The sequence below is a fragment of the Galendromus occidentalis genome, unplaced genomic scaffold (genome assembly GCF_000255335.2).
Source record: "Galendromus occidentalis unplaced genomic scaffold, Mocc_1.1 scf7180000076870, whole genome shotgun sequence".
NCBI lineage: Eukaryota > Metazoa > Arthropoda > Arachnida > Mesostigmata > Phytoseiidae > Galendromus > Galendromus occidentalis.
Genome location: NW_003804859.1, coordinates 606,817 through 618,822, shown reverse-complemented (window position 1 = coordinate 618,822; position 12,006 = coordinate 606,817). Strand labels below are relative to the sequence as shown.

Here is a 12,006-nt window from a genome sequence, read left to right as displayed (position 1 = left end):
ATCCGATATCAGTCATATTCGCATTTGTGCCGATCAGTGGCCGGCCACACCGGTGGAAAGAGCGGCGAATCCTCTCCTTTTGTAGTATGTTCTGACCATCGGGAAGGACTCGGTCCGAGCGTGCACCTTCCGTGGTTGCCATCACCGGGAACGACGTCAACGATTAAAGCGAATTGACAGAAAACTGGATCTTGAGCCCGGGGTTGCGTTCGTGAAGTGAGATTAAGTGCGTGAAACTGTTCATCGACGATCGCTGCCCGCCCAGACCCAAAGTGCAATCGGATGGGACCAATATTCGGCAGTGCCGCCCGACTTTGAACAATCGCCCACCCAGCCGGCCACACTCCTAGCAGTTTGAGAAGCGCGCCCGGATCTCTGGCCGCTCGCGGGATCGTTTGAGTTCTGATGATGTGAATTGAAATCAGGAAAGGTACGGACATGCGTTGCTGTCCTAGCGTGCGACCATGCCACATCAGCGAATTCCGTTCATCGACGATATGGAAGCCTCCGCTCCGCCGTCGAAATCAGTAAGCGTGGATGTCGTCGGAAGCCCCCCGAAACGAGCCCCTCTACGTCGTCAGCCGACGGTCGACGACACCGACGGTGACGTTCGCGACTCGCCCGATGAAGTCGTTCGATTCCATGACACGGGAGCGAGCTCCCCCGAGCATCCGCGGAGGAAGTTCTTCCGAAAACTTCGGCTGTTCAAAATGCCGGCCCGGAGAGTGGATTCGTCCACGTCGGAAGAAGAGGCCCGCACCCCATTGCAAGGATCCAGTTTTCATTTCACTCGATCTATTCTATCGGGGAAAAGTAGCAACGAATCGAACCTCACGCAGAAGACAAGACTGCCGACCTCGGATTCAGAATGGGAGGACGAGCGGAAAATGTCTATCAAGAACGGCGTCGGTCAGAAAGCCCCCGTCGTCCAGAAATCATCGCTGAAAAAGAATCCATCAAACTCCGATCGTAACGGACAAGAAAGACCGCCGAAAGTGAGCAAGAAGCAAATTGAGGAATTCTTAGATGAGCTGTCGTCGGGCTCTTATCATTCGAGCGAACGACCGTCACAAATATTTTTCAACAATAAGGCGACGGGACGCACCTACCGCTCTCAGTCGGTGTTCTCGGCCGACCCTTCGTCGCCGTACTACGTTTCGAAAGGAGTTGAAAGCAACGATAACGTCAGACGCTCGCCAAGTGTGTCCTGCGTTCTCGAGATCCTTCGACGGGAACAACGCGAAGCCGAGCTGAAAGGAATTGTGATCCCGCCTGGAATATCGCTAGCTGCATTCGATAAGCCGAAAGTCAGCACCATCAGACAGCACTACTATCCCGAAGGCGGCTGGGGCTGGGTGATATGTTCGATAGCCGTCTTCATTCATTTTCTCGTCTACGGAATTTACTGGTCCTTCCCGTTGCTCATTCTCCGGATCAGGAATCAGTTCAAGTACACAGTGGAAATCTTCCCTTCAGGTGAGCTCCAACCCGGCTCGGAAATTTTTTTTTCTTAATTTCCCGCTCATCGTTTGACTCGACTAGCGATTGTGTCTTCCGCCCTGTGTAGAGATCGGTCGCTTCCAGGAGCATTGAGCTCGAATGTGGTGGCACCTGCGTCCCATGGGCCCCGCAACAGCTGTGTTTCTCGACAGACAGAGCTTCCGACTCGAGACGACAACGGAATCCGAGTCTCCCAATAGATTCTCCAAGAGCCGTTGGACGTTCCCGCACCGGGATGCGGTGGATCCGAGCGGCGTACCGAAGAGCGAGAAGTGTCCGGAGGACGAAATATCGCCCTGTCGGGTGGTCTCGAACCCCCTATAGTGGAGCTCGAGAAATTGACGTGACCCAAGAGAACACACCCCGGCGGTCAGGAGCTACCTAGTGCGTTAGAGAATCTCTTTCATGATTGCTGCCGGACTTCGCTCCCGTCAGAACGGGAGCCGAGTTTGGATGGAGGGAACGAGCACCAAATATTAGCATAATCACGAGGGGAAAGGCGTCTCGCGATGCGGTGTCTGCTGCTTCCCTCATTATATATCGGGCACTAGCCCCAAATAGGGACTCGTATCAAATTTGAGGAATGAGCTTCGACGGGATCTCTCGACTCACAATCGGTCTGATAGGAACATGAACTCTGTCATTGTTGCATCAAGCTCGGAAAATGCGATCCGAAGCTCCCAACTTAATTAAATCGTGCTACCAATAATCATTCGGAACCGACAATCGCTGGTGGACGCGCAATGGAGGAACGGCTGATTCCAATGTACCTGTCGATTCCGTCCGGTGAGTGGTGCGCTGCCGATCGCAACATGATATATGCAGCTGGGTACGGCCCGACAAACGTAACTCTTTTTCGCCGGCCGTGCTCATTAAAAAACTGAATGAATCGATTGCGCTCTTTCGTTCGCGAGCCGGCAGACGCTTCTTTAAACCTGCGTTTCAGTCAAATCAGTTCCTGACTCCGGCCGACGAAGTGTTGCCGGCGCTAGATTATGGCGGCGATGCCCATGCCTCCGTCGTTAACCAATGTCTCAGTGCGTCAAACACTGTTCCATTCTTCGATCCAGAAAATATCGCCTCGGGCGCTAAAAACCGGGTTTTCATTTCTTTCCGCCGCCGCCGGTCAGCTTCGGTTTATTCTTCGCGAACAAAATGGTTAAGCTGGCCTCGTGAAACGGATCCGTCGATCTTTTGTGCCTCTAGTGTTCATTACCATTTTCCGCGGAGTCCGATTAAGTCGTCGGAGTCGACATCGATTTCTATCTCCGAAATGGCAAATCCAGGAGGCTATAGCGTCGGGACCCGATCTCTCGTTTTAAAAGCGCTCGCCCGTCAAACGACATAATCACAAATAGTTTCGATTTTCCTTATTCGTCAACACCGCTTTATTGACTCGACTATTATAATACTCCGAACGAAAAATCGATATTCCTCCCATCATTCTCCCCAACGACGGAACTTGCTTCTGGGTGACGCCAGCGGGAGCCGATGGGCTGTAGACCGAAAGGCCTGAAAACGGAAGCTGCCGCTGCGAGACGTTCAGACGAGGCTACTCACGGAGATGTAAGATCCGTCTCGGACCGAGAACGATTGAGATGGGCTCGTCCACGGAATGAACAGATTTCGAGCGCCGATGCAGACTCGGCTCTCGAAGTGCTTACCCTCGATGGAGAAGAATTCAGGGGGGAACGGATAACGCAGGAATCGCAATCCGATACGCTTAAGCAGAGCGGGGCGAAACTCGGTGATGGAGAGAGTCTCCGAGGTCCGATATCTGCGATTCGCATTTCGCCAATTGATGGCCGCTGCTGTCGCCAGGGATAGACTGGGTCTCGTTCCTGCTTCTCGGAATGTCTTTGCATGTCTGCCATCGCAGCCACAGAGTTGCTGTCAAGGCTCCAATGAGTGTGACCCGATGTCACTGAGGCTGCAATACAATTCTGCGGCTCTCGAGGAGCAGTGGGCCCTGCTACCACGGCCACGAAGCTCGAACTGGGACCTCATCGCGATCGATTGTTTGAGGGAAGGGCTTCCCGAGTGTTCAGATCAGCAACCTCGTCTCTAATTTTCGTGGAGAGATGTATCGAGCAAGTCTATTTTCTGTGATTAAGGGTATTCCTACTTCTCGTCCTGGACGATCAGATATTTTCCGATCAAGTACGTATTTCGGTATCCCCGCATCAGAGCGAGGAACTTCTTTGTACCGTTCTCGGAGAATAGAGTCGTTTTCAATCTCTGACGCTACCAGGATATCTCCCGGGATAGCGGAAAGTTTTTATTCGAACATCGGCATCGACTGGGAGTCGAGCAGGATAGAGCGCGGCAGAGCTCCTCCTGAAACTTTGACGACTTCCATCCTGCTCCCGAGTTGTTCCTCCGTGTTTCTCCAGACCAGGCTCTGGAAGACGAAGTCAGTGACCAGCAGCTCCCTTTCTACACAGAATCGAAAGAAAAATATTCGATTCCACTATCCTCGGCTCTCCCAAGTGAATTCCATGCTCCGCCCCTTGATTCCCCAAGACGGGAGCAAACCCGAATACTTGGATGAATTACCGATGCTCGCCGTCGAGTGAGAACGAGCCATGTACATAGGTGTGGCTGGAAGTTCTCTCCCGAGTCATTCCCTGTCTGACTCGGGACAGAGATCGAGGGAACGATCGCAGGAGATTTCCCGAGTCGAGATCAAACGACGAGACAGGTCTCGCGCCATCGAAACCTTGTCTGGGTACCGTCTCTGTCTCTCTGTCTGGTTCTGCTCCCTTGCGACTGGCACGATTCGTATAGAAGAGACAGCAGCGAGGCCTCCGGTGACGGACATCGAGTAGACTCATTGATGAGAGCGTCAGAGATGACGAATGCCATCGAATCTGCTGATAACGATTGTTCAATCTCGCAATGAGTGATCATGAATCATGAGCTTGTGAAGCTAAATTTCGCTCGGTACGCTAACTCCGGAGGGCTTCCAAACTTCCACCGGACTTGAGGATTCCATGTAACTCTCCGATTTCCGAATTCCTCTCTTTCGGGACGAATTCCGGAACACGGTCTGCGCTCCTACAATTCATTTCGCTCGATGCCAATTTCTTTTCTGCATTCCCTCTCCGAGAACATCGTGGGATTCCGGCCACGGCAGAGCAGACAAGAAATTACCGAAGAAAGCGCCAATCGAACGAGATCTTTTTCAACACCGTGTGGAAGTGCGTCCGAAGGGTGAAGGAAAAATTCTCGACATTAATCTTCATGTGATCGGAAAACGCTTCACCTGGTGCGCTTCGGACTTCGCGGCGGCCGCATGGCGATTCCCAAACCCGACTCTTGCTTATATTTCATTGAGTTATCATCAGCCACGGGCAATCAGAATCCGGGAGTCATTCAAAGGTGCCAAGGCATGATTTATGGAGTCTCTCATCGAGTAGGGTGCTATCACCTCTCGACAGAACAAATTTAGCGGCTCGCGAGTAGCACTTCAAATCCGTGGGACGGTATCAGCCATTGACAGGAGTATGAAGTTTTCACGACCAGGTTCAATTGCTAAATCAATTCTGAGACATCAAGAACGCGAGAGATCTGAGGATACAATGCGGGGGTGTTCTCCTTCCTCTGCCAGGGGATGCGGCTCACGATTGCTGTATCCAGTGTTCCGAGAGAGGAGGCTTTATTTCACTCGAGGGCAATCGGAATTGCGTTGCGTATGAATGCCTTCATGGGCGAGATGGCCTCATATAAGTTTTTATGGTCTCTTTCACTGCTACCGATGGCGCGAACGCTATCTTCTCGTGACACACGGTTAATGCATCTGTTTACGGTTGCTGATGACGGCATCCAATCGAGATAATTGATGTTCACAATGCCCCACGTCATGTGGTCGTTTTCATTATATTAGGAAGGCCCTCCCGAATCGAATTATTGGTCTACACTTGTTCGGTGCAATGGGCATTCCTCCGTTCGGGGTTCGGAATTCGCTCAAGACTGGAAGCTCGACATACATACATGAGCAAAAAAAAGATCATGGCTGAGAGTAACCCTTGAGAAATTTCATAACCCTCGCCCAATCTGGAAACTCATGCTGTTTTCCGAATCGGCAGAGGACTCTCTTCGACGGTGCTTTATCAGGCCGACCGTAAACGATTGGTTCCGCTGTCTGTGGTCGATATCGGCGGAACAGGTAAAGGACAGTCATTATATCGCGACTACGATGCTCCCGCGCGCATCCGCCGCTTCATTTAAATGCAAAGGGGAGGCTCGAAACCGGCCTCACTCCGGCACTAATTGTAATTGATGTTTTCGTGACCGTTGGAGTGAAAATTCGCATCGAGAGTCCACCGAACGTTGTGTAATAGAAGAAAATACACAGAAGAAGACACTATCGGAGGTTCTCGTTCTGCGACCGCATCTGATCTTGTCGGGGGGCGGACTGGAATCTCTCCCCACCGCGTAATCGATTCGATGATTTTTCTCTATTCTTCGTAGGTATAGAAGTCGGAGCCTCGACTGAGCATTGAACCACGCTTGGCCTCCACGCCTAGGCGCGAGGTGGAGACCATCGCCAGCACGCAGCGGAGCCATATACACGGCAGTCGGCACAGTGTGAATGAAGCGCCATCGATCGGGCACGCCGTCTCGCGTTGCGATTGTTCGCAATGTTTTCGTTGTGAAACGCATACATATGCCGGGCATCTGTTTGGGTTTCTGATGACAGTCTCGGCGTATGCAAAAAGAGAGCACCGACACCGGCGACATCGACACCCTCAACAGTCTTGCGCGTATCGCGAGAACAAGGAACACCATTTTGTTTGGACGACTGCCAAGTCATCTTTATCGGTTGTTCATCTATGGCACGATCGAAATAAGCATCACTTTTTCTCACCCTATTTTCACGCCTCCTCTCTCTCTGTTGCTGTGGAGCTCATGGCTCCGCTCTCACTTTAATTGACACACAACTGACTTCCGTAACACGTTCGAAAGCAGCTTCTCTGAGACATGATCGATCGACCGTCTCCAGAATTCTCTCGCCGTCTGAGAAAACCCAGTTGACTTTCCCGCCGACAGAACCCGGCAAAATATTGAGAGTGTCATCTTCGCCGCTCGGAGATCGCGACTCTGCCATAAACTCTGCCCGAATAAGCTGGAGGGAGAGTTCTTCCCCGGCGGTTAGGTGTTTCTGGCCTCGCTGGCTAGGAAGGTCCTCCACGAAAGCCGAGCAGAGGCACATGAATAGGAACAGCTATTGTGTCGGTCCAGCTGAAGATCTCCCCCTCACTTCTGCTCCCCAGTCCCAGTGGGCGCTTTGTGATGTATATGTCTCCCTGGTCGCCAGAATCTCTCCAGAATATGTCGCCAGAATCTCTTTCGATTCGCGGCGAATCTCACGCCCGTCCCTCCAGACCTTATACTTGCCATTGGATGGTGAGCGTTGAATTTCCACTGCATGGATTGTGCTGGAATCATCCGTGGCCAGATCCAAGTGATGAAGCTCCTATGACGCTATAGGAGACAGCTAGCGGAAAAGACGAGGAAGGAAGAGTGGCTCCATGAAAAATTTCAACCCTTCTGATCGCTGAAAGCATGAGCTTTATTGGTCATGCCCGAGATGAAGAGCGAATCTGCACCGTCAGCTCAGTCGGATAACAGTCACAAACGGGTAAATCTTGACCGGCAGCAGAAAAAGAAAACAGAAGATCGCCGGAGGCTACACGCATTGGTGTCATTCTGACAGTCGAGAAAGTCAGATCGGCGGATTTAATGACCGGGCTTCTTCCACATTCGTCCGATTCTCATGCAAGGAGCCACGCCGAACGGACAGATCGACCGGCAAACAGGGAGGGAATCTCAGAACGCATGATAGACAATCCATGTGAGCAAAACGGCGGAAGAAATGACCTCATAAAAATAAGTTTACGAGTCATTATTGGTCTCCGTTAGATTTGAGAGCGCCTCCGGCAACAATTGAGCATTCCGAACAATCGAAACTTTTCCGTGCGATAATATATGACTCCGCATGAAGAATCGATTGGCTCATGATTCAGATCCCCGATTCCGCTTCGAGACGCGACGGTAGCCTAATGTCTTGGCTTATCGACGATCAGCTGGAATGAGTAGGGCGATCAGACTCATTGATTGACCACGGGATGCGAAGAGATGAAAGAATGAACATCCCTATCGGATTAGCATCGGATATTCAGACGATAGTCATTGGAAGAGTTCATCAGATGATTGGCAGGTGGATAAAAAGCGGAAAGCGAGCCTGGGGATCGACTTTAATCTGATCCTTCGTCATGTGGGGTAACGAACTCCGGACGGGAATCCTAGGTATTTCAAAGACTCAATCAAGACACCGAATTGCGCGGTCCTGCAAGACGAGATGCCTCATGTGGATCGCATAGGACATGTCAAAGTCCGGAGGTTCGGAAACAAGTATCCAGTGCTTGACCGTAATTTTAAACAACACGTGATCGCCTTTCGATGCCTCTTGCGCCAAGGGTTCGGCCGCAAGAGACTTTTTATGATTAAAATGGTGTCCCCGCTGGACGTAAGCGTCATCTCTGGCTGTTATTAAAATCAAGCCCACGCGGCGAACAGCACCGCTCGAAGCGTCGATTGGAAACTGCTTCTCCGCCTCTTCTCCGCCGTGTCGATTGAAACTTTTCAAAATCAAACACGTGTCATTGAAGTCGAGTGCATTTCACTGCCAAACCTGTGACGAAAGCTCGTGGATTGAAACAACACCGTTTATGTTGAGAAGCCGCTGACCGGCGAGGAGGGACGGTTTCTGCGAAAGGAGCGCGGAATTCCAAAACCGGGATACCCCGCGGAGTAGTTTCCGTGATAGCTTATCGAGGCCGAAATTGTTCGCCTCGTTTAGATTAGACTGTTGCGGCATCCGGGGCTGGAGCCTAGACTGAACGGCTCGCAATCAGTTTTCCCGCTCTTCCCCTTGAATATTTGCCGCTTCGCGGCGCGACGCTTTGGCTGTGCGGAGAGCGCAAGGTCTCGGATCCACTAGCAAGGGAGAGTATTCGGGGACAATACCCGACGTGCAGCCGCTCGACTCTCGCTTGACCATACACCGTCACGCTTGCGAGAAAAATAGCATGAATTTCTGTTCTGATAAGTCTTCGACGGGGCAGGAACTTAAGGGACCCTCTCACGAACCTCGAGATTTCATCCGAGCCATTCATTCCCCGAAAATATGGATCCCGGTGTCAGGCCTCTGACACAGTCCTGCCTCTCATTCGCTGTTCATCGGAAGCGCCAACACCGGCGAGACGTGTGAACAATACTGTTATTCGGAATCTCAAGTCGTTCCCGATGACCACGACAGCAGCACCATCCCGAGTCGGTAGGATCGATACGGGTCGAATGATGAAGTCCTCATCGTCGGAATGGGGTTCTTTTCAGAGAGATTGTAATCGCACAATGCTCGAGTCACCCTCCCCACATCGATCAAGAGACATATCAGCAAGCGATTAATCGTACTCTGTTTGACAAAGACCGCTCGTTCATTCGCCCATTCGCTCGGAAGATCGGATAGCCGGCCACTCCTTCAGGAACGCTGCCGTCTGTCCGATCACTCGGAGTCCAACAACTGGTATCGGTCCGCGTTGTTGAGCGTTGCTCGGTCCAGACGGACGTCGATCCGATGAAAGCGGCATTGCAGCTTCCGATAGGTTTTTTCGATAGTTTTCTTCCCCTTCTCGGCTGCAACAAATGGTCAGCGAACGGCGGAGAGAAGTCAGAGAAGATCGTTCGGCCTGAAGCGAAAAACACTTGAGAATGAAAGCTTTCGCTCCGAGGTTCTCTTCGCTCCACGCAAATGATTTAAAAGCATCGCGATGATCGTGAGAAGTTTTTCCGGTATCTCGGAGCCATTCTCCGGGCTTCTCCGTTCGATGTCGTCGATTTTCCGCTTTTCAGAATCGGAGAAAAACACGAAAATTTCGAAACCCTCCGTAATGATTAATCCGGGAGCTCAATTAGGGGGCTACAAGGAGAGAGTCCGTTCCCTCCGTGCCGGCGCGGTGATTGGGATAGAGTAGAGCAAATCCCGAGGAACCAAAATGCAGACTCCCGAGAATCGCGATGTTGAACACGTGAGAAGCAGTTATGTCCACTGTCGAAATTTAACAACAAGGCTCACAGGAATTATTACTCGGAGCCCGAAGCATCTGTGGCGAATCTTTCACCAGGTCATGCCAAACATTGAGACACAATGAGGACCTCAACAACAAGAACTGCGAGAACGTCGGATGCAAGCGCACTCAAGGGACTTCCTGAAACGTTTCGGTTAGCCCTGCGAGGCGATATGCGAGCGCTCGTACAAAGCATCCCAGCAGGGAAGAAAGCTCCAGCGACGGAAACTCGGTGTGCGTGGAGGATATATGTAAAAGCTGGACGGATTCCTCGAAAGGCTCGGCCGCAATCATTCTAATACGTCTCGCGCTCAAACGTATGCACAAGTCGGAAGCGAACGCTCGCTTCGAGACATGATATATGCTTCGAAGCCGACTCTATCAAGTCGAGCGGACTTCGCCGTGGTTAGTCGCGGCTGCTGCACGCGTGGTGCGACCGTAGCTGCGGTTTCGCCCAGCGCAGATACAAGCTCAGCAGCGCCAGCAAGAAGAACGTCAGCGACCGCAGGGAGAGGGGCGGAAGAATGAATGTCATAGACAGAAGCTATGCTTCCGAGCAACAGCGCACGCAGGTTCATACATTGAACGAATGCGTGCATGGCATTGCTGAAGATGGCAGTGAGCTATCCGAAAGACTTCGCGCCGGTCCGCCAGGAATCTTGTCAAGGGTTTTTCAGCCGAGACTTCATGGCATCACCAATCCGCGAGTTCGTTGGAGAAATCGTCAGCAGCAGGCACCGAGGCAGCGGCTCATGAGACTTCGATTTCAAGAGGAAAATCTTTCGAGAACCACGTGCGATGTACCTACTTCGACGACGCGGCGATCGCACATACGAGCGGGCCGTTTGCTATCCTATGGAGTATGCTCCCGGTCAGAGAACGGCTTGTGGGGGAGAAGGGATGGAATCAGCCGGAAAAGTCGACAACGTTTAAGCCGCCTGACATCGTCGGGAGAACTTTGTGGGGGCGAGTCTCGATCTGCCCGTCAGAACCAGAAAATTCGCGTGAAACTTGTTGTCCACCATGAGAGTCTCCGAGCGAGATGACGCCCAGGTCCTTGCTATCAGCATCTGGAAAGCAACCATGGTATCTCAAGACATGCATTGAATTGAACGATATTTGTACATTCGCGATATCGAATCCTTGCGAAAATGACTTGCTGGCCTCGTATTCAGCTGGCCGTACTCAGTTTTTCTCCTTGTTGGACCAGAAAGCCGAATGAGGTCGCGAGAACTAGCCACGTGTTCATGACGAAAGAAGAAGCCCCCTCTTTCGCGGTAGGCAAACGTCATCGTTACGTGAACTGACTTTGTAAGGAGGGTCTGAGCGCGTCTGTGAAGCTCCCATAACCCGGAAGAAGAATCGTCTCGGTGATTCGGTCGCGTTGCGGGTCGAGATCAGAAGCGAATCGAGGTTTAGCCACGAATCTCTGCTGCAACGATTAGGTTTGAGTGGGGATATCGACCCTCATACAGTCTGAGCCTCTCATGCTGGACGGTCAGAGTCCGGTCGAGAGCCGGATAAGAGACGCGTCTCCCACATAAATGGTTCCGTCAGACAATATCTCTCCAAGTTCTCGGTCTTCTGGGCTGAAACGAAGACGTGTCTGAGTCGGGCTCGGTGACAGGTTGAACGTAGTACCTTGGCTCCGTCATCTGACTTTATCCAACCCTGGAAGTCTATCTTATTCTCTCCGAGGCGCCGGCGGACGCAGAGTTGTCGACATCGCATTCGGTCGCTGCAAATCATCGAGAGATCCATTGAATTCACTCCCTCCGAGTATTCCATCCCACCTTCATCGGGAATAAATCTCCGGATCGCCCTCGCTGATCAGCTCGAGAGATCGACGGCGACCTCGCTCCAGAGACTGACTATGATGTTCACTTTCGCAACGCGGTTGGATTCTTCGCATTGTTTCCTGAGGGCGACGAGCGTGGCAGGAGGGCGTCGATCGCCCGAATCGGAATGATTCTCCGGGTGTTTGGTCTGTTGCACATCGTTTGTCCTCAGCCTGGTCGCGCTCCCAAGGAGAACGGAGACGAACTCCGGAATGCAGCCGAGGAAAAAGAATTCCGACCAGACAAACTGCTTTGGGCTCGGTCGCTCATCAGGTCCCCGGATGCTGCAAGGCTTGCGCCATGGCTTTTTTCTGCCGCCGTCGCTACCACGAACCATTCCCTATAGATAGATCTCCCAGACCTTTCCAATTTTCTCCTCAACCCAATGAACACTTCAACCCGACGTCGAGTGTTCCATAATAAATTCTCTCCCTGATCGTGGAGCGATCCACATCCGCCACCGATGAATCTTCTGGCAGACAACCAATTCACGATCCGGAGGATATTTCGAAGTGGCGCCAAGGCTCCGTGACCGG

At 52.0% G+C, this 12,006-nt stretch overlaps 1 protein-coding gene across 1 annotated transcript in view; it reads left to right on the top strand.

Annotated features, from left to right (window-relative positions):
* The first annotated feature begins 464 nt into the window (after window positions 1–464).
* The window catches only part of LOC100903112 (uncharacterized), a 44,423-nt gene continuing 32,881 nt past the window's right edge, over window positions 465–12,006 (top strand). Inside the window, exon 1 of the mRNA XM_029110598.1 lies at window positions 465–1,476. Within this exon, the coding sequence (XP_028966431.1) occupies window positions 465–1,476 (1,012 nt within the window). The remainder of the gene's footprint in view (window positions 1,477–12,006) is intronic.